This window comes from Amia ocellicauda, chromosome 9 (genome assembly GCF_036373705.1).
Source record: "Amia ocellicauda isolate fAmiCal2 chromosome 9, fAmiCal2.hap1, whole genome shotgun sequence".
NCBI lineage: Eukaryota > Metazoa > Chordata > Actinopteri > Amiiformes > Amiidae > Amia > Amia ocellicauda.
The window spans coordinates 39,119,657-39,143,631 of NC_089858.1; the positions used below are offsets into that span (position 1 = coordinate 39,119,657).

Here is a 23,975-nt window from a genome sequence, read left to right on the forward strand (position 1 = left end):
GCAAGTGACCATAATGTGTGATGTAGAGCGTATGTTCCACCAGTTTCATGTTGCTCCAAGAAGAAGAAGAGGGAAGAAGGCAACATGGAAGCCCCACCATCAGTGTTTCGCATGAAGGTTCATCTGTTCAGGGTTGCCTCCTCTCCTGGATGTGCTAACTTTGGGCTCAAGCACCTTGCAGCACAAGGTGAAGTTCATACAACGTAATTTTTATGTTGACGATAGCTTGGCTGATACATAACATAACATATACATATACATAACATATTCAGCTATATGAGCTACACCATTTTTCTGATGTCAGTGTGTCCGGCTATGGAGTATGTTTTTTGTGGACAAAAAAGCAGAGGCTATCCAGCTTGTGAAGGAAGCCAGGGATCTCTGCAATACCAGGAAGCTCCACTTGCACAAATTAATCACCAATAGCAAGAAGGTGATCACCACGATCCCAAAGGAGGAATGTGCTGAAGGTGCAACTGACTTTGATCTGGCCCTTGGAGAACCTAAGATAGAAAGGGCGCTCGGGGTCCAATGGTGTGCAGCTTCAGATGAGTTCCATTTCAGAGTATTAGTAAAGGAAAATCCTTTCACTAGAAGAGGAGTGCTATCTACAGTGGCTTCCATTTTTGATCCTCTTGGATGTGTTGCTCCCTTCATTTTAGTTGGGAAAATGACACTACAAAGGATGTGTCAAGACAAGATAGGCTGGGACGAACCACTTCCTGATGACCTAAGACTGCATTGGGAAGCTTGGCTTTGAGACCTCCATAACCTGTCTTCGGTAAAGATACTGCGTTGTTATGTATCAGCGACATTCAAAGATATTCAGCTATATGAGCTACACCATTTTTCTGATGTCAGCGTGTCCGGCTATGGAGTATGTTCATACCTCAGAACTGTGACTAAGTCTGGAGAAGTTTATTGCAGGCTTGTTATGGGTAAAGCAAGAGTTGCCCCAACAAAGGTAACAACAATCCCAAGACTGGAACTCTCGGCTGCAGTTGTGGCCACAAGAACTGGGGATCTGCTCAAGAGAGAACTAGAATTGGGCAGTATCTGTGAATACTACTGGATCAACTCCAAGATTGTTCTTGGTTACATTAACAATGATGCAAGGTGGTTCCATGTATTTGTAGCCAACCAAAAACAGCAGATCAGGTCAAGCACTGAGCCTAGTCAATGGAGAAATGTTGCCTCAGAACGCAAAGGGACTTGTACAGTCGAACAGGTGGGAGATATTGATGATAGAGACCCGGAACTCAAAAGGGCACAGGTTCACACAATCCAAGGAAAAGGAGAACAGGTCTCTGTCAGATCACCTGCAAAGGTTTTCGGATTTGGAAGAGGGTGGTGAAAGCCATAGCAAGACTCAAACGTTGTGCAAAGCATGCGAAAGGTCTGAAAGAAAGATCCAATGAAGCCATGACACTTGAAGAAAGAAAGGATGCTGAACAGTTCATAATTAGTATAGTCTAAGAAGAAGTATTCAGTGATGAAATCAAGTCTCTAAAACAAAGGAAAGAAGTTAATCCAAACCTGTTCACCAAGTTGTATAAATTAAGTCCATTTGTCGATGACCATGATATCCTATGGGTGGGAGGAAGATTGACACAGGCGGCTCTCCATCCCCATGTCAAACACCCAGCCATCCTTCCAAAAGGGCATCATGTATCTTGTCTACTCATAAAGCACTTCCATGAAAAGGTGCAACATCAAGGTCGTGGCATGACCATCAATGAAATTCGCTCCAACGGCATTTGGATCCTGGGATGCAGTAGTGAAGTGTCATCCCTCATTTACAAATGCGTTAAGTGTAGGAAGTTAAGAAAATGCAATCAAGAACAAAGGATGGCCGACCTACCACCAGAAAGAATGGAAACTACCCCTCCATTTACCTACAGTGGTACGGATTGCTTCGGACCGTTTTATGTTAAAGATGGTAGGAAAGAGCTGAAGAGATACAGGCTCCTGTTTACCTGCATGTGTTTGAGAGCTGTCCACCTTGAGGTACTAGATGACCTTAGTACTGATGCGTTCCTTAACACGCTGCATTGCTTTATTTCCATACGTGGAAGTCAACTCCATAGTGACCAAGGTACCACCAAGGTGCAAAGAAAGAGTTCCTGGAATTGATGAAGGGAATAGGATAAGAACATGTGAAGAGGTGGGCTGTAGCTTTGTCATGAACCCGCCTGCTTCCAGTCACATGGGAGGTGTCTGGGAGAGACAGATTCGGACTGTGAGGAGTGTTCTAACATCCATCCTAGACCAGTCTTCCAGGAGACTAGACAGTTCCTCATTAAGAACATTCATTTAGTAAGCAATGGCGATTGTGAATAGTCGACCATTAACCTCGGAGTATATCAATGATCCATCGGGACCAGAACCATTAACGCCGAATCATATATTAACAATGAAATCCACTATCATTGCACCACCACCTGAAGATTTTGTAAGAGAGGATCTTTATCTTCAGAAGAGATGGAAAAAAGTTCAATTCTTGGCAAATGAGTTCTGGACCAGGTAGAGGAGGGAGTATCTGTTGAACTTGCAACAGAAAAGTAAATGGAATAAGAGCAGACGAAACGCCAAGATAAACGACATTGTTCTGCTCCAAGAAGACTTCGCACCAAGGAATCAGTGGAAGCTAGAAGTGGTAGGAGTCTTCCCAGGAACTGACAGCAGGGTCAGAAAACGTAAACTTCTTGTTAGTGACACAACACTAGATAACAAAGGAGCATGCACAAGTACTATCTAGAAAGACCCGTACACAAAACAGTGGTGTTACTTTTATAGTTTGAAAAGAATAATTGATCTGTAATTGCTTAATGTGTACAAATGCTCTACACTTTTATAGGTTCATGTTGAGATACTTGTATTAATATTTTTGGTTCCATTATGAATCATACATTGTGTGATGGTGGGAGTGTATTTACAAGCACAAAGATTTTTGTGTCTATGTTTATTTCTGCTTGTGTGCTTACTTGCTCATTTATTTCATAGTTAATTTATCTATTTTAGTATCTCCATTATTGCATAATACTTGCTATGATTTCTATACTAAACTGTCATTTAATTGAGCAGGATGTATCCTTTCTAGGAATTTTTTATTTATTCCCATTGTGCATTTTTACATGTCACTTCCGGGTTTATCGCCTGAATGAAAGGATTTAACAATGTTATCCTCGCAATGCTTAAAGTGTTTTCTCTACTAATATAAGCCATCCAACTAAGAAAGCTTGAGATACAAACCTCTCTCTTAGCTCACAAGCAGGCAAAAGTGTTCTACAATGTTGATGTAGGTGTTGATGTCGATGGCCGAGGTTGGTGTAGCCTATGCATTAAACATCTGTGAGAAAGGAACCTCAGCCTTCGCATTGTGACTAAGGGCGGCACACAATAGGTGCAGCTATGAGCCACAGTGGGGTCCTCCACCGCCATGCCACCCTGGGGCCATACAACACTGCACATCTCCTCCACTTCCTGAACACCCTATAGAACAATCTTTTTCAGCCAGAGCACAGAGGGCCAGGAGATCCTGAGCAGCACAAGCTTGTTCTTATTTGGACAATGTGAGTTTCCAACGGGCTGCTCCAGTCCAAGACGCACCAAGGCTCTGCATGATATTAAGAGACCTTCCCCCGAGGCGCCCCTATAAGGTGGAATAGGCTACATGTCCTGTTTGGTGAACATGGCTAAAGAACAGAGCCCTGAGTCTCTAATCGAGCTTGGTTGCAACACAAACCAGCAGGGTAGGGGGTCCTCCAGGACCATATATATATAAAATGCAGTGTGTGTGTTATATAACAGTTAGGCCTATGTTTATTTGAATCACTTCATGGGAAGAAATTACAACAGTTAATGAACTCAGCTCTAAGATAGTCATTTTTGTTCATATTTATACAATCATGTAAAATAACTTTCTTGACTTTCTTAAATATATTTACAAATATTACAGGGAATTATCATCCCTGCATTCTCAGATTGAGTATCTATCTAATCTTAGAAACATTCTGCGAAATTATCCCAGTTGAAATAATCTATGCTGGAGTAGTACAAAAGATGTGAAATTGTTACATGCAGTTGGAAAGTGCAGGCTATTTCTCAAAAATAGAGCAACTTGTTACAATTAAGGTGAGAATCAATACATATAAAATGAGAGCAGCAGTAGGGAGGTGAATAGGTGCACGTAAAGAAAACGCAGTTGAGTTTTGAGTGTGTCTCTCTACATATCCTAATTTGTGACCAGTCTGATTCTTAGTTCTGTACAGAATATTATTAAATTGTATTTATTGCTACAGAATTATAATCAAACATACAAACAAAAGTGCAAAATAGAGTGGAATAGAAATGGGCAGCTATTCCTGTAGCTTTATATCCATGCCTTTAAAACATCATTGACACATTGACCTGGATTCAATAGCAATTTCAACCAATTTAGAAAACAATTGATTCAATTATGTGACCAAGAAGTAGAGGTGAAATGAAAATGAGAAGGCCCTGCAGCAGAATGCATTACCCTGGATGCTAACTTCAACATGTTATATTCTTTTTTGTATTATTTATTTTAGAAGTGCCAATTGATTGTCCCCTTTTATGTTGCAATTTTGAACTGTGGATTGCTATATAACTAAGCTCTCAACTGTAACCAATTCTTTAGCACCAGTGTGAGATTGGCACAGACATTTCAAGCTGCACTTTCAAAGTTATTTCTTCAGAATTTTTTTTTAATCGTGCATTTTTCTATAACCTATTTATACAGTGAGGGAAAACGGTATTTGATCCCCTGGTGATTTTGAACATTTGCCCACTGACAAAGAAATGATCAGTCTATCATTTTAATGGTAGGTGTATTTTAACAGTGAGAGACAGAATAACAACAAAAAAATCCAGAAAAACACATTTCAAAAAAGTTATAAATTGATTTGCATGTAAATGAGGGAAATAAGTATTTGATCCCCTATCAATCAGCAAGATTTCTGGCTCCCAGGTGTCTTTTATACAGGTAACGAGCTGAGATTAGGAGCACTCTCTTAAACTCTTAAAGGGAGTGCTCCTAATCTCAGCTCGTTACCTGTATAAAAGACACCTGTCCACAGAAGCAATCAATCAATCAGATTCCAAACTCTCCACCATGGCCAAGACCAAAGGCAACAAAGGAGTGGCTCAAGAAGAAGCACATTAAGGTCCTGGAGTGGCCTAGCCAGCCTCCAGACCTTAATCCCATAGAAAATCTGTGGAGGGAGCTGAAGGTTCGAGTTGCCAAACGTCAGCCTCGAAACCTTAATGACTTGGAGAGGATCTGCAAAGAGGAGTGGGACAAAATCCCTCCTGAGATGTGTGCAAACCTGGTGGCCAACTACAAGAAACGTCTGACCTCTGTGATTGCCAATAAGGGTTTTGCCACCAAGTACTAAGTCGAAGGGGTCAAATACTTATTTCACTCATTAACATGCAAATCAATTTATAACTTTTTTGAAATGCATTTTTCTGGATTTTTTTGTTGTTATTCTGTCTCTCACTGTTAAAATACACCCACCATTAAAATTATAGACTGATAATTTCTTTGTCAGTGGGCAAACGTACAAAATCAGCAGGGGATCAAATACTTTTTTCCCTCACTGTATATTTTATTATAGAGTGACACTGGTTTTCATCACAAACTCTACAAATGTAATTGCTCATTTAAACATTCTCTTTAACACATATTTAGTTTCTTATTGCTAATTATGCAAACTGTGATCCAATTTAAAACATTTTGTTTCACTCTAACTGTTCTTTATCATTTTCTAATTATGTTGTCCTGTTTATACATGGTTGGAATTAGCATATTTGGGGTTGGGTGTTTGTCTTTGTCTTGAATTTGGAGACAGGTTCTGGGCTATTCTGTTTCTGTATTTTTCTGTTGCCATTCAGCATTAAAAGATAATATAGAAGACCAATTTTGATTTGATTTGTGTACAAGCTGACATTTAATTTAAATACAAAATCGTGATTACTTTTAAAACGTTTTTGTCAACTCATTCAGTCACAATATACTGAAGGTTTCTCCAAAATTGTTGTTCCTGGGGAAATTCTGCTCCCAGGAAAGGAGAAGTGTGATTAATGTATGTTCTTTTTTTTTCACATAAATGATTAGCTTAAGTTTATTTGGAGATAAAAACATGTTAGGTAAGAATTTTCACTGTGATGAAAAGCTTTTGAATAGTTACTGAACACACATCAGTGTCTGAATTTGTGTGTAAAAAAATAAAAAAGTCTTGAATCAATGTGTCAGACTGGACAATTGTATGTGAATGTAACAACTAGCAAAAAAGTAGATGAAAATCAAAGACTACGACCATCTGAGGATGTGTTTTAGATCTGTATTTTCTTTTTTAGAAAAGCCGACTGCAATCAGAATACCCTGCTGTGTTAGCAATCACAGCTACACATACTTTAGTCTATGCAATTTTGGCAAATCTCTCTTGTTGGCCATTCAGTGCTAGTATTGCCAATGTTGTAGTAATAATAATAATGATAATAATAAATAGTTATTTATATAGCACTTATCAAGCTCAAAGCACAAAGTGTTGCACAATCAATAAAAAACAACCATAGTTAAAACAAGGATATATAAGGAAATAAAAGGATATTTAAAAAAAAAAACCGATGCAATCAGGAAAGTACATACAAAATGTAAAACAATAAAGCTAATGAAAATAGTCGAGGAGAACAAATGCACTAGATACAAACATTAAAACAATTAAAACTTACAATAAAACTATTTTTAAAAAATGTTAATAACTGTTTCATATGTTTGAAAATGCAAGTGCATAAAAATGAGTTAAAAACATGGACCAACTTTTCAACCTAGATTTAGGAACGGCTGAAAATGTATGAGGATCTCAGTGTTTTTTTAGTCTTATAGGGACATAGCATCTCAGCAATGTAGGAAGGCGCCATACCATGGAATGCTTTGTATGTGATTAGTAAATTTCTTTATTAAATTCTAAAATTTACCGGCACCCAGTGTATAGAGGCTAATCCTGGGGTAATGTGAGGAAGTGTTGGTCCCAGTCAGTAATCTTGCAGCAAAATTTTGGACAATCTGGAGCTGGGCCAATGTATGGTGATTTAGGCCTGAAAATAAGGCATTACAGTAATCGAGATGTGAAGAAATAAAAGCATTCATAATTTTCTCTGTATCTCCAAAAGTAAAACAGATCTAACTTTAGCAATGTTTCTAAGTTGGTAACTAACCAGTTTTATAATATGATTTTCAAAATTTCAATTGGAGTCTAAGATCACTCCAAATTTCTGAAAACTGGTTTAATGTTAGGGGCTAGCAACCCAAGGATTCACTTGAAGTTGTCTGGAGATCTTCTCAGGGCTGATAACGAGAACTTTTGTTTTGTCTGAGTTCAGCTGAAGAAAATTATAGCACATCCAGTTTTTTATATCTGCAATAAAGTCATGTAAAATAGCAACTTTGCTAAAGTCATTAGGTTTGACTGAGAGGTTAAGCTGAGTTTCATTCGGATAACAATAAAAAAATAATATTATGCTGTCGAATGATGTGACCCAATAGTAGCATGTATAGTGAAAACAAGGCCCCAGTATCGAGCCTTGAGGCACACCACACGAAAGTATGGCTGTGGATGATACATCAGTGCCATCCCAGAGATCTAAGTCTAAGTCTATGAAGCAGGATGGAATGATCTATTGTATCGAATGCTGCGCTTAAATCAAGCAACACCAGAACAGAGCTATCTCCAGCGTCTGCACTCATCAGGAGGTCATGACCTCCTGTTTCTGTACTATGATATTATCGAAAACCTGACTGAAATATTTCAAAAATATTGTTTTCTACTGCTGACAGGAGTTGTTTTGATACCACTTTTTCTAAGATTTTAGAGCTGAAGGGGAGCTTTGAGATAGGTCTAAAGATGTTTAAGAAAGTTGGATACAGGGAGGGTTTCTTTAGTAAAGGCTGAGCACTAGCTGTCTTAAAGTAATCAGCAACACATCCAGTGCAAAGAGAGCTATTACTGTGATTGAAGTCGGGGCCAATGGACTCAATAACTTATTTTAGGAGTCTAGTGGGTATAATATCTAGGGGACTGAAGGAGGGTTTCATATGATGCACTGTGTCTAAAGAGCTCCTGCATAGAAATTGGCATAAAGGAATGTGGTAAACTTAGACTAAGTAAGATGTGGTAAGATGCTCTTCTTCATCCTTAGTCTCTTATTAATCTCAAGTCATAGGATTGGTATTGCATTTCAGTCACAACCAGGGCAATGTCGGGATGAGCACATCAATTGCACAACCCGATCTTCATCCCGATGGCTGTAATTGGTCTTCCTGATGTTGCAAAATACAGGCTTCACTCTCAAGTTCTTAATTTGCCTCAAGAATACTGAGCAGAACAATGTGATAGCTCTGTTTTGTGCACCAGGACAAACACTACATGTCCTTTTGAGTATTTAACTCATTTTCATTGGCTCTTTTTTTTAAATAAAAAGTCTGTTTCTTTCCTTCGCTATGACCAGAGCAGATTACTTTTCACACAGTGTGCAGAAATCGCTTGAGATTGCCAGGTGAATGTTCAGCTGCTGCACCATCTGATAATGGCCGCTAGAGGGAGGCTTTTCCACTCTTTTTGGCTGTAAACGCTTCTCTCTCTCTCTCTCTCTCTCTCTCTCTCTCTCTCTCTCTCTCTCTCTCTCTCTCTCTCTCTCTCTCTCTCTCTCTCTCTCTCTCTAATGGGACACATAAGTTTTGCGGAGAGCTGCGATGCTCTCATTGCGGAGGATAACGGGATCTGGACAGAAGCAGGGAGTGCAATCCTGTGCTGAGCAGTGACTGAAGCCGGGACCTGCGACAGACAGACAGACAGACAGCGCCACCGAGAAGGTGAGATTGATTGACAGGTTGATTGACAGATCGACTGTTCTACTGTCTCGAGTTATTGCAAATAGCGAACAAGTTAGTAGCTAATTAAGATAATCATAAAACATAATAATTTAAACGAAAACACATGGTTTAATACTTGTAATTTGTACTGCATGTATTTGTTTCTATAATAAAAATAATAATAATAATAATAATAATAATAACAATAATAATACGACCATATAGCATCCTACTCACTATGCAAAATCATCTTTATCGCTATACCTATCCTATCATATTATTTGTATATTGCTTTTTGTTTGTTTTGGTAATCCTAATTCTTTGGCGCGTGTATGTTGAATCCAAAGTATTTATTCATAATTCTTGCCAGTTAATTATAATTAGTCACAAATTAAATTACATTTCAAATTCAAATTGAAGTTCAAATAAAATGCATTTCACCCTGCATACAGAACGTCTAACCGGCCACTGGGGTTTGCGAACAACTTTACGAATGGCTTCAATTAGTCACTTTTACATAAACATAAAGTTGGAAGACGTTTAGGTCTATGAAATGTAACCCACCTTTTCCATGGTTCGGTGCTAAATGTGTGCTATATAGCCATGTACAACCAAACATTTATATCATAAAGCTCAATGCATTATTACTGATACTGACTGCAATACGCATTAAAAGATACCAATCAATCAATCAATGGTTACACTATTGGCATTGCAGTCTGTTTTCAAGGTAGGCTATATACAATATAGACAAACTATATGAAAAATATATAGAAAAAATGCAGTTTCTTGTAGCAAACCGGTTGTATTTTGCCATGGTTATTCATAAACATACCTGTAAATAAATGACACAAGCATAGTCGCACTCATGTCGTTAAAAACGTAGAACCGAATGTCTAATAGTTTTAAAAGCAGGTAACACTTGCTTTTGCCAGCACTAATACAATAGTATAGTTTATTTAAATTGTAGTGTATGTTTATGTGTTTTACTGACTCTATTTGCTGCAAAATGCCAATTACATTTATGCGCCACTGGGTTTAGTAGGAAGTCCTCAATATGAATAGGCTATGGCTATATTGCATATTTGGTATATTGGTATAGGCAAGGAAATACACTGCTGCGTATAACTGACATATTACGGAGACAGAATATAAAATTCCAAAGGGCCCGTGTGTGTATATGCCAAATATGTTTTATTATATTATACACATATTATGCTTTGATAAAAGCCCTGTTTTCAGTTTTTGCAACGAAATAGAACATAATTAAATGGTAAAAATATAATCAGTGTTTCCCCCTATTGTTGTCTCCCAAGGTTTGTTTACCCCCAAACCTTAAATTGAACCCTTCATTAAAGTAATATTTTGCTTACATTTGACTTTTTAAATTGTGTAACTGATACAAAGGTGTTTATTTAATGAATGTCTTTACAATTTATACTTTAAAAATCTACTGTTTAATATTATTACAAGTCTCTAGAAAAGTACAAGTTAAATTAAGGGTTCAATTAAGTAATTGAGAGCTTGGCTGGAACAAAAACAGCAGGGTAGGGGGTCCTCCAGGAGCAGGGTTGAGAACCACTGCCCTAACATACACCAATGCAATATACTAGGCATGATGCCTATATGTTTGATGGAAATGTTCCAAAAATAATTACATTACATTAATACAATGTTATACTGTTAAACCTTGTACTCACAATCTAGATATATGCAATATATTTTTAAATCATAAATCTTTCTTTCCAATGTACTTTTTTTGTTTGTTTTGTAACTATGCAACATATAGAGCAGCTTAAATCATCAATTTCAATACTCAATTAATCAATTAAGCAACTCACCCAAGGGAATTCTTGAAATCTGCAGTTATTCACATGATTGCTCCAATGGTTTCTAAATGAATTAATTTACCAAACCACCTGCTTCATTGTTTTGAATGAAATATTTTCAGGTGTTTATAAGTTGGTGATCAAAGGGTGACCTCCAAAACCTGCTGGATAGGGGCTCTCCACGACCAGGGTTGGACACCACTGATATAGGTTTAAACAATCAAGCTATCACTGCAGATTGAAGGAGCTATTTGTTAAAAAATGATATAGACATGGACCTTATTTAAAGCTTTTAATAGTATTGTACAATGGCAAAAGCTAATTGAATTATTAAGGAAGCACTCCTGAATTCTCATTGATTTGACTGCCCAAGTCAAATGTCGACACAGTCTATTTGTGTGTGTGTGTGTCTATATATATATATATATATATATATATATATATATATATATATATATAGTCATAATGTGACAAGGACACATTTGTTAATTTTCCATTGGTCTTTTATATATTAAAACCAGGGCCATTTCTGGGCGATATCTGCAGTAAGAGCTGGGGTGAGATTCAAGAAAGATTGAATTTGGTCCACCCCATCCATTAATAATTCTTGCTTCCAGGTTTTTAGGCAGTACTTGATATAACTTCTTACAAAGCCCTGCATGCCTTGCTTTCAACTACAGTTATCAGCTTTGCTTCCCTGTGGCAGATTTGTAAACGAAGGAAAACATTTACATCCTCACACTGTTGTCTGTGATCGTTGTCTTGTTTTTTTCAGTAGACGTTGATATTTATTTTATAAATTTAATAAAATAAATAAATAAAAATTAAAAACTCTGAATGACCCCCAGTGTTTATACATTAGGAATAGTGGTTAAAAATGACTTTGTAGGTAAATATATGAACACATACTGAGCTAAGGGTGACTCAACAATCTGAATATATCTTTATAGGAGTAATTACAACCATTCATTTGTATGACCACCATTGAAAGCTGTTTCCGTTAGGCTGTCCATCTGGTGGGAAGGCAAAGGAATCCAACTGCATACTTGCCAACCTCACTGGTAATGTGTCACATGCCATGTGAACAAAAGACCCTGCATACAAATTAATTGAACTGCTTCACAACAGTCATGTTCAGTGGCTTTTAGCTAGTATGCCTCCCCATGGATGTAAGTTCTATTCTGAAGCATACAACTTGCCTATAATGGACAAGATTGCAAATATTATCATTTCCTGTGACATATCATCTTCTGCATATTCACGTGATGCATCTCATAAGCGTATAATTGCCTGTGGTGTGAATACCCAGATGGCAGTGTGACTCCAGATTGAATTAATTCAGTTTGGCAAGTGTGGATCTGATTTTGTATAGTCCTTTTGGGGGGTTTCATTCCAGCCAAGCTTGTAATTATGTATTGGAACCAGTAATTATCTTAATGAATCCAGATTAACATGATCTTGCAGTCACCTGTACAACCTGAGGGACCTGAGGGACCAGGATCAGGGCTGGTTTGTTTCACAGGCTGGTTTGTTTCACAGGCTTAATTTGAAAAGGAAGGATGTTTGATTTGCGTTCATCACTCAGATATAACTGACACAGTTCACCTCAGTTTGTGACATATATATGAATTTATTTGTTGTTTAAAACAAATGTACATTCATCTTACGTGGGCAGTAGAGAGCTCAGCAGCCATTGATTCAATCTCTCAGAAAAGCAAATCACCATCCTAGTATCCTGCAGTAGCCTGTTAAAGAAGAATAAAAAGCTGACCTGCATTAAAATGCATAAAGTATAGTCTAAATGCTATGAATAAAAAAAACATCCTTTTAAAAAAAAACTTAATTTCTACAGCCTCTGCACTGCATGTGTCATTTAGTTTAATTAGATTTCTGTGGAGGAAACGGTCTGTATTTTCTCTCATTTGTCATGACTTACGTACTGATAGCATGAGACGCTTCAAAGCAGATACAGTGTCCTTCGCTGCATTGGTTGCATGCATAAACATGTTTCTCTGAAAAGCTCTTCACTGCTCAATATAAGCCAAAGAGGATACTCAGTCAGGCCTATCAATTAGCATAAGTTAAAACAAATTAGGAAGGAAAGTCTGACACCATTAGAGCTGATTAGGAAACTTAAGAGAGTATGCTGTGGGACTCTGCTTATTTAAATGTACTACCAACTGGCCCCCAAATCCCAGGGGTACATTGAGATGGATCATGTGTGTGGTGTCCAACAGCACAAATACACTGATAAGCATCATCAAGTTAAGGAAGTGGAATCTGTTCGTTAAACTGAGAATTATTGCAGTGTGGAAAGAGCGTTAAGATACATATTGAACATTATTAAGAGTCCTGCCATTAAAGTGAGACCCACTGATTTAGAGATGATACACATAGGACACAACACCCAGCACAGTTTTGATCAGAAAGCAAAACAACCCCTGGTCATCTAGCTGAGTGTATCTCGACCATCTCTAGTCACATAACTGGTCATAGTGAACAGTCATCTGCTCTTCATTCCAAACAAGCTCTCAATTATGGATGGGAACCAGTTATTCATTTATTAGTCAAGTTTAATGTTTAATGTTTTAAAGAGGAACATTTCTAAAACCGACAAATTGGTGTTCTACAGTGCCAAGGTTCACTGGTTCATAGTCTTGTAATAAGCCGTGAGTCTTATTATTCAGTCTTCCTGAGTGACTGAATAAGACACTTGTGGAAACCCATTTGCTAAAAGCAAATTCCACAACTTCTATCCTATCTGGCATGACTTTTCTGTTTGCCCAGTGGAAACCCACCATCAATTATGATGTAGATGCCGCAGGCAAAAAAGAAGAAAAATAAATTCTTAAGATTTGAAATGAAGATCAATCGATTCTTCCCCCATGGCTATGAAATTCTATCAGCCATCCTGTTTATTGAAATCCTCTATTGAATGGACATTGCTTAACTCTTCAGGGAGATGCCAATAGCTTTCTGTGGAGTTTTATTTATTTATTTATTTATGTCCATTAAGCACCCTAACCCCTGGAAAACAAACAATACCAGTTGAGGTTCAAGAGATTGATGCAGCCTCATTCCACATAAAAGCATGATGTTTTGGGATGTACAAGTTCTTTGTTCCATGTTTCTGCACAAGCTAAGTGCAAGGTCGGAAATCTTTTTCTTCAGTCAGGTGAATTTCTCCACTGTGCACCTCCCTCGCATGGCCATTCATAAGCTGTTCCAGTTAGATAGGCATTTTATTCTTCTAGGCCCTCAACAGAATCGGGCAGGACATTGATGGTAGATACGAGAAATAGGAAAAAACTAAAACTAAATAAAAACTCACACAGATGACTGAGTCATCTCCTTGGCTGCCTCGGGCCCACTCGACGTTGTAATTTGCCTCACTCTTATTCACAGACCAGTCTTTATGTCTGTTTACATTTGAGTGATAAGCAAACTGCAGGGAATGACTCAGACTTCTCATGGGGAAAAATCATTCAGGTGCAGTGAACTGAGCAGTTGTTTCTGCTGTTTGACAGGCTGATGGACGATTTAGGAAGAGAGTCCAGGCTCTGTCCAAGCCTCTGACGCCACCTTCAGCCTGTGTTCAGAAATGCAGTGTTAAAGTCACCCAGACTCCAAAAAAAAGACACTCCATTCTTCTTTTACCCTCACAAGTACATTATATTATATAGTCCTAATGTAGGTATTTTAAATCAAAGTATGGTATGAAAGTGCAGGGTGGCATGACATTTTATTAATTTGTCCATTATTGTTTATTTGTATGCTCTGATACAGAGTATTTAAAAATTACAATTAAAATGGTGTATGAAAATCTGAGTTACAATTACAGTGATATTCTGTTGAATTACAATTATGCTGTAGAATGAGAATGATGTGTAAAAAGGTATATTGTAATGGTCACTGAGCAAACAGCTTGCAGAGGATTATGTTTCATCTAATTGTGAAATCTTAAGCATGACAATAGCGTAATTGGACTGTAACTGAAATTAACTGTAAATAATAAATTATACAACTGAGATGAGCCCCGGGTTTTGTTATAACTGGGAAAATGAAAGACTGACAAAAACAAAAAAACACTTGGGTATTCTAATGTAGCCAGCCCAGATTCTTCTCCGGTCTGTGCGCTGGAGCTGAGTTATAATGTTGTGATTATAGAGCACTGTGGCACTTTGGGTTCATTAAGGCTAAAGTGCTTCTGGGAAACATCAGATGAGTACAGAAAGTGAGAAGCATTTGGCGTACCAATCTGCCAGGACACAGGTACACTCATTACAGCCAGCAGGATGAAGCACTGATTGCAGGGTTTGTCGTTTACCGGGTGTACATGGATGATTTTGAGAACAAAGGAACGGAAACATTTCTAGCAGGCACCGAATGACAGGACAAAGAACGGAGAGTCATTCTTATTGTAATATACATCTCGACAGCAATTACCTTTTTACATACTGGTTGAGAAGAGCTTATACAGCTAAGATTACACCCTATTATTCTACTCAACTCCCACTCTGATCTGGGTGAGGTAGAAAGACTCAGGCGCTGATACAATGTGCTGCTAGGGCATTGGTAAGCAATACTGGGACAAAGGCATACATTAAACTGGCACCATTCAGTATTGCTTATGCCTGCTCTGCCACAGGATTTGGAAAGATGATGCTGTTCCACTGCCAAGCCACCTCCATCCCCATCTCTGTCATGGTAATGAGTGGTACAGCCATGCTAGTGCTGGCAATCAGCGTGTGGGCACAGGGCTACTTTGTTTCGTAAATGTAGTTCTACTGTGCCTCCCCCTCTCATTTCCTCACATTCGCTACAGATCAATGACTATCTAACCAGGTTTTAGAAGGAAAACTAAACAGAAGGACCTATGTTAAAATGCAATCAAAGAAAAATCAGTAGGTGACCTTTATACTGACTGCAGAAACTTCAAATAGAGATATTAACAAAATTACATGTTTGCAAAGAAAAAAACTAAATTTTAGGGTGGGCCTAATCAAATTAGGTGGGCCTAGGCCTGCCACACCATCTAGTTTAATGATCATTGATATATGTTAGTAAGCACTAAGCTAATAATTATCATTTAATAATTTCAACAGAATGGGAGCAAATGTGAGGTTGCACTTCTAGATATCGTTCCAAATTATGGGTGGCTATCAAATATAAGAACATACGAAAGTTTACAAACAAGAGGAGGCCATTCGACACATCATGCTCGTTTGGGTCACTTAGTTATTAATGGACACCAAGGATAACGTCCAGTCTATATAATACATTAATGAATGAATGAATGATCATCATAATATATATACAGGATAATATTGAACACAGTAGAGAAATAGTAATTTCCCACTTTCCTCATAGAGGTTTTGGGTATTGCTGACACACAAAGGAGTGTAAGGCAGATTTAGCTACAAGTATCTCATTGATCTTGAAATCTAGAGAATACATTTTATAGTGAATCATCATTTATCAATGATATCCCTCGCCTATTGACTCCATTCACTAGCTCATCTACCTCCTAGTGAAAAAGCAATTGAAAACCCATAAGCACAGGGCTCCCTTTACTGTCACTGCATTTAATTTCTGTCTCCACTTCATTATTGTATGTTGAATGACAGTCATTTTAATAATTATTTTTCTAGGGCTGTGACATTTATGACCCATTGAACATGGCCTTTCTCTTTTCTATCTTTGATAAATTGGCACAGAACTGATGTGTTATTGTTAAAACCCATGGTAATTACAGTAGATATGACAAAGAAATATCATAATTAAAACCTATTCACATGAACCTTTTGCAACATTTTCCTTAAGGATGATGTATGTATTGGAGACAGATGATATTGCCCTGACCTTATTCCCTGGACTGGTCCTTTTAAATCAAAATACTCTCAAATATAAAATATACAAATATGTCTATCTAACATAATTGTCTATCTGGTGGAAGAAATGAGTAAATCAAACCTGTTTATAGTTTCTTTCCACTGTGATCAAATACTGAATATCACCTTCTTATTCTGGGAATGATCAATGTAACACATCAAGAGCCCTTTTAAGGATCTAAAGTTGTTATGTAGGCTTCAGACATAAAAAGCACATTTCAAGGATCTCTGTGCCCATGCCTAAGACATGTTTTAGTCACCCATAACCACCATTTGGTTATTTTGGAGACTTGCATTGCACTCTTCCAGGAAGTGAGTTTAACACTTCATGATCAAAACCTCACATTTGCTGGTACCAGGTGAACTTAAAGCTGGTTAATCTTTCCAGATTTGACTTAATTAAATACCTTAATGTTTGGCTTTACCTATAAATGCCAGTAATGTAGAATGGCCATTTTCAAAACATATTCTGAGATGATGTTATAAGCGTTTGATGTGTTGATTACTTTCAATTTTATTTACTTATTCTCCAGATCAGGTTGCAAAATTTTTAACTTTAATCTATACACATACATAATTTCAGATGGCTAGGAAGACTTAAACAACATGATTTATGGTGGAGGTGTCTTGGGGCTGGAAATTTAAAATACATATATACACACTCACCTAAAGGATTATTAGGAACACCATACTAATACTGTGTTTGACCCCCTTTCGCCTTCAGAAGTGCCTTAATTCTACGTGGCATTGATTCAACAAGGTGCTGAAAGCATTCTTTAGAAATGTTGGCCCATATTGATAGGATAGCATCTTGCAGTTGATGGAGAATTGTGGGATGCACATCCAGGGCACGAAGCTCCCGTTCCACCACATCCCAAAGATGCTCTATTGGGTTGAGATCTGGTGACTGTGGGGGCCAGTTTAGTACAGTGAACTCATTGTCATGTTCAAGAAACCAATTTGAAATGATTCGACCTTTGTGACATGGTGCATTATCCTGCTGGAAGTAGCCATCAGAGGATGGGTACATGGTGGTCATAAAGGGATGGACATGGTCAGAAACAATGCTCAGGTAGGCCGTGGCATTTAAACGATGCCCAATTGGCACTAAGGGGCCTAAAGTGTGCCAAGAAAACATCCCCCACACCATTACACCACCACCACCAGCCTGCACAGTGGTAACAAGGCATGATGGATCCATGTTCTCATTCTGTTTACGCCAAATTCTGACTCTACCATCTGAATGTCTCAACAGAAATCGAGACTCATCAGACCAGGCAACATTTTTCCAGTCTTCAACTGTCCAATTTTGGTGAGCTTGTGGAAATTGTAGCCTCTTTTTCCTATTTGTAGTGGAGATGAGTGGTACCCGGTGGGGTCTTCTGCTGTTGTAGCCCATCCGCCTCAAGGTTGTACGTGTTGTGGCTTCACAAATGCTTTGCTGCATACCTCGGTTGTAACGAGTGGTTATTTCAGTCAAAGTTGCTCTTCTATCAGCTTGAATCAGTCGGCCCATTCTCCTCTGACCTCGAGCATCAACAAGGCATTTTCGCCCACAGGACTGCCGCATACTGGATGTTTTTCCCTTTTCACACCATTCTTTGTAAACCCTAGAAATGGTTGTGCGTGAAAATCCCAGTAACTGAGCAGATTGTGAAATACTCCGACCGGCCCGTCTGGCACCAACAACCATGCCACGCTCAAAATTGCTTAAATCACCTTTCTTTCCCATTCAGACATTCAGTTTGGAGTTCAGGAGATTGTCTTGACCAGGACCACACCCCTAAATGCATTGAAGCAACTGCCATGTGATTGGTTGGTTAGATAATTGCATTAATGAGAAATTGAACAGGTGTTCCTAATAATCCTTTAGGTGAGTGTATATATATATATATATAAAGAAAATAAATGCAAGGCCACCCCTGCACTATTATACCCATCACTCATTTTGACTTTTGCATCTTGAAATTGTGCAGATTTCCCCACCTTTGCTGGGATGGAGGGCAGTGGCAGTGGCTGGTGGCCGGGAGTGGTGCCCTCCATTGGCACAGTGGAGAACAGCAGCCGGCGTGTGTTCGAGGTGGCGCTACAGAATAGCTCTTCCAATAGCAGCTCCCAGTTTGCGGGTGTGGAGCTCCTGCAGTCCTTCAAGCCCCTGATCATCCCCTCCTACGCCTTGGTGGTGCTGGTGGGCATCTTCGGCAACTACCTGCTGCTGTACGTCATCTGTCGCACCCGCAAGATGCACAACGTCACCAACTTCTTCATTGGGAACCTGGCCTTCTCTGACATGCTGATGTGCGCCACCTGTGTGCCCTTCACCCTGGCCTACGCCTTCAACCCACGCGGCTGGGTGTTTGGCCGCTTCATGTGCTACCTGGTGTTCCTCATCCAGCCCGTGACCGTCTATGTGTCCGTGTTCACACTCACCGCCATTGCTGTCGACAGGTACGGACACAGCTTAATCTGAAAAATTGAAACTGTTGGTTTTACCCAGAGTTAATATTTGACCAACTTCAGGCCTCTATGAGACAGAACAGGATTTTAAAGCTGCCTTTAAACAAGAAACAAACAATAAAACTAAGCATGTCACCTTTCCTGAATAGAACAGTTTTGTTCAATGACTTTGTACAGCAATAATAAAGAACAGATGTTTGTAACCTACTTGTACTGTTTAGCATTCATTTGTATAATTTATTTTGTGTTTGTATACAGTTGTAAATATGCCAGTCGCTATTTATCTTTATTCATTATGAGCTAAATATCAAATGGTCAATTACACACTCGATCAAATCAGCTGCTTTTCCAGTCCAATTGGCAGCAGGCGTAAATGGCTGATCAGCATTGCCCATTTGCACACTAATTAGGTCCTAATATTGGTCTTTCAATTTAAAGGCATTTAGAAAAAATCCAGTCCTGTTGCTATGGAGTCATACAGTCCAGCTAATTATGAGATCTGGTTTGTTATAAACAAAAATCTATGTAATGTCAATACTATCTACCAGGGATTATAATGCTTTCTAGCATTCACATTCACAGTCTTCCTGATTCTGTCATCATTGTCATCTCCGGAACCACATGCTCTTGCAGAATCCATTACACCAAGTGAAGAGTAATAATGATTAGCCATCCATCCCAAGTAAATGGTATTATTAACTTGGTTAAATGATCTGTATTGTCTTTGCCATTTCACACTCTCTCTACGATCTCCTTCACAGGTACTACGCCACCGTGCACCCTCTGAAGAAGCGGATCTCAGTACCAGCCTGTACCTATGTGCTGGCGGGCATCTGGCTCCTCTCTTGCGGGCTGGTGGCACCCGCCATCGCCCACACCTACCATGTGGAGTTCCAGGAGGAGGGCTTCACCATCTGTGAGGAGTTCTGGATGGGCCAGGAACAAGAGCGGCTGGCCTATGCCTATAGCACCCTCATCATGACCTACATCCTGCCTCTTTCGGCCCTGAGCATCTCCTACCTGTGCATCTCTGTCAAGCTGCGAAACTGCGTGGTGCCCGGGCACCCCACACAGAGTCAGGCTGAGGCCCAGCGCGCCCGCAAGCGCAAGATCTTCCGGCTAGTGGCCCTGGTGGTGGCAGCCTTCGGGATCTGCTGGTTGCCCATCCACGTGTTCAACGTGCTGCGTGACATCGACATCAACCTGATCGACAAGCACTACTTCCTGCTCATCCAGCTGCTGTGCCACTGGTGCGCCATGAGCTCGGCCTGCTGCAACCCCTTCCTGTACGCCTGGCTGCATGACCGCTTTCGAGCAGAGCTGCGGAAGATGTTCGCCTGCCGTCGCCGCATCGGCATCCCCGCCAACAACTGCGCCACGGCCAGCGTGGTGCTCTAACCGGTCGCTGTGGAGGGCAGGGGAGCGACCCTGCTGTGCTCACTGCCTGAACAGAACCACTATCTCAAAGCTCTGTACCAGCGGGCCAGGCAATCGTTAACTGGAGTGGCTCTTCAAAGGCTTTTAAAACCAAGAGGGTGTAAAGAAAATCAGCTAATCACTTGCTAAAGGGTGGTGACATATTATTGTAAAAAAAAAAAAAAGAAACGAAACCATTGTAACACCCCAACCACAGATTTAGAGTCTTTAGGAAGTCTGGGCAGGAATGTGCTGTCATGCACAAAAGCCATGGGTGTCATAAGAGAGATAATTTAGCCTCAAGGTCAGTGGCTATATGTGAAGTCATGCTCCACCAGTCTGTACCAAAATCTACATCAAGAATGAAACGCCTTGTCAACCACAGGGTGCACCCCCAGGTATCTCCCTACTGCAGAGACAGTGGGCAATGCTAAACTTTCAGAGCATCGTGTGAGCCGATGCCAACCAAGTGCACAGGACGTGCAATCAGATCCTGCACTAGGTGTTGATAATTCAACAAGCTAAACATGTTGACAGTTCCATAATCATGAAGAATATATGAAGGTCCCAAAAAAGACCAGTTCTTCATGTAAAGACCATCACTGTTGTAACAACTCATTTAAGACATTTGACAGATAATGTATATTTGTAGTTCTTTGAGGAAGGCTTACCATAAATTAATGTGCCTGTACTAGACAGTCTGTACTGTACACTACGGACTAAAATCTACAGACTGACAGTGGAGCAGCCCAGGGCTAACCTTGCTAAACTATCTCCATTGCTGACGATCTCTGTTTGAGGAGAAGATCTGTCTACACAGACATGGGGGACTGCTGAGGCCCAGATCTCATCACACACTTGCTGGGCAGCAGGGATAGAGGAAATAGTGAAATTGCAGGACCAAAACAAACAAACAAACAAACAGCCATTAAGAGAAGTTCCAATGTATACGTTCAAGTTTCCATGTGATCCATCAAGTTTCAAATTTGAGAGCAGAGGTCAGAAACACATCTTAAAAAAGAGCAGCTCAAGATTAATAGTTGTTGTCTTTGTTTTAGGCCCCAGGCCTTTTCCTTCTTTAATAAATAACATACTGTTTGGGTCTAGCCTTGAATCTCTGCTTCTTCATCTACTCTGTGGTCAGAAACCCTATTGTCAGATACAGGAAAATAAAGTTAAATAAATGTTATTCACCAATGCATTTATTTATCAGCTATATTTTAAGTTTTATCATACTAGCAAAATATGTCAAGTAATTGAGATATTTATAGATCTAAATGTATTTTGTTAAAGAATGTTTTGTGCAGGACTGTTGTCTACATGTAATAATTCAATTTTTATTCACTTACTTTTATTGTAATTATACATCACAGTAGATGTAAATCACAGTAGAAAAACTTAACTCATTAAGAATCACATCAGGAATGGGACCCAAACACAGCAGAAAAGCTTTGGAAATCGCGTAGTCTTTATACCACATAGGACGTATTGGAAAATCAACTAGTTAACTAGTACTTAATGGGGGAAAGTATTTCTTCTGTAATCTGTTTAAAACTCATTAAAAAGAGACAAGTGCAAGTGATCTAACATGCATTGAAATTCTAGACATTGGAGGTGGAGAATGCATTATAAATGATTAAAAAAAAAAAAAATCACATGGTCTCTTGGGAATGCCAATAAAATGCTGCCATTATCATCTGGTACGGTGAAAGTGCATTTGGCATCTCCAGTGCAAAACATCTGTTCATTCACCCCACATAGGGGGAAATAAGTTAATCAATTCAATGAAATAAAGTGCTATTTATCAACTTTTTAGATAGGGTGTAACTTGACAAGTGCTTCCCAGTCATGTGATTTGAATTGCACACCATGGTAGAAATGCACAAGGCCAATCTTTAGTCTTTAGCTGTCCAGCCTAATTAAATTAAATAAAATTAAGGCAAATCTTATCTGGTCCTGAAAGACTAGAAACCTAAAGTTAATGAACTTTAAAAAAACAGAAATAAACACAGAACAGATTGGATCAATGCAACACACTGCACTTATCTGATTAGACCCATGGTGTTTTCTTGGAGTAGAGAGATATAGCAAGACACGTATACACGTATACAGTGTGTTCACTTAAATTGAAAAATGTCAACCAATTTCTGTATTATGAATCAGCACTGTGGAGAGAGATGGGGGGTGATGGATTTGCCTGAAGAGAGAAGATGATTGGTTACTTAAGTGTTAATGCACTGGTCCCAAAGAAATCAAACCCAACTTTAAACATGATTGATTAAATGATGATTCAACTTCAGATTTAGTTTACTAGGAGGAGTAAAATAATAATAAAAATAACAGACTGAGGGAGAGAAAGTGTATCGATTTCTGTGTAGCCCTGTGTAGAGTGATTTTCAACAGCTTCTAGTGGCTTCTTCCTCAGTAGGGGAGGTTGGCTGGGAAGGGAAATCAGAATTTGAGAGTAATTATCTGGTAGCCTTAGGAATCTATGAATGCTCTGTAATTGCCATTGGAAATGCCAGCTTCCAAACCCCTCTGTATCGAGACTGCACTGAGGCACTGAGGAGGAAATACAATGGTAATAGGAAAACAATTCCAACAAAATAGCAAACAAAAAGATATGTTGCCATGACCACAGCATTAGAACATGTCGTTCTGCTTTCATTTTCATTTTTTCCTTGCCATGGATTAGTGAAATGGCTTGTGGACACACGTGACCCATCGGAAACAGGTGAGAGACTCTGATAAGAGAGGAAAAATATACACCGTTCCAATGAGAAGACACGATTCAATAATGCAGACCAAATATTAGCAATCATGTACAAGAATATAAGGCAACAAATGAACGGAGGGGGCATTGATAACATCTTGCTCATTCATTCATAGTGTCTTATCTGTATACTGTTGGATATGTTGGTGTTGGTTTATATACAAGAGCCTGCAGCAACTGTGAGGCTAATATCCACCCCTACACAGCTAAACAACATGTAGTTCAATGTAATTGGTTACAGTACTGTGCAAACGTTTTCAGCAGGTGTGAAAAAATGCTGTAAAGTAAGAATGCTTTCAAAAATAGACATGTTAATAGATTATATTGATCAATTAACTAAATGCAAAGTGAGTGAACAGAAGGAAAATCTACATCAAATCCATATTCTGTGTGACCACAATTTGCCTTCAAAACAGCATCAATTCTTCTAGGTACACTCTGCACAAAGTCAGGGATTTTGTAGGCATATAGTCAGATGTATGATTGAACAATTATACCAAACAGGTGCTAATGATCATCAATTCAATATGTAGGTTGAAATACAATAATTAACTGAAACAGAAACAGCTGTGTAGGAGGAATAAAACTGGGTGAGGAACAGCCAAATTCACCTAACAAGGTGAAGTTGCTGAAGACTGTCAAAAGTCATACACCATGGCAAGACTGAGCACAGCAAAAAGACACAAGGTAGTTCTACTGCATCAGCAAGGTCT

The 23,975-nt window shown here is 39.0% G+C and overlaps 1 protein-coding gene across 1 annotated transcript; it reads left to right on the plus strand.

Annotated features, from left to right (window-relative positions):
• Positions 1-8,750: 8,750 nt before the first annotated feature.
• prlhr2a (prolactin releasing hormone receptor 2a) lies at positions 8,751-21,623 on the plus strand. The gene is made up of 3 exons (XM_066712555.1): positions 8,751-8,896; positions 18,593-19,064; positions 19,835-21,623. The coding sequence occupies exons 2-3, from the start codon at positions 18,613-18,615 to the stop codon at positions 20,469-20,471; spliced, it is 1,089 nt and encodes a 362-aa protein (XP_066568652.1). The 5' UTR covers positions 8,751-8,896; positions 18,593-18,612; the 3' UTR covers positions 20,472-21,623.
• Positions 21,624-23,975: the final 2,352 nt, after the last annotated feature.

Bases quoted from the DNA above. Each gene is read 5' to 3' on its own strand.
- prlhr2a (XM_066712555.1), top strand. From the start codon at position 18,613: ATGGAGGGCAGTGGCAGTGGCTGGTGGCCGGGAGTGGTGCCCTCCATT. The intron at 19,065-19,834 runs GTACGGACACAG...TCTCCTTCACAG, and splicing joins ACCGCCATTGCTGTCGACAG to GTACTACGCCACCGTGCACC.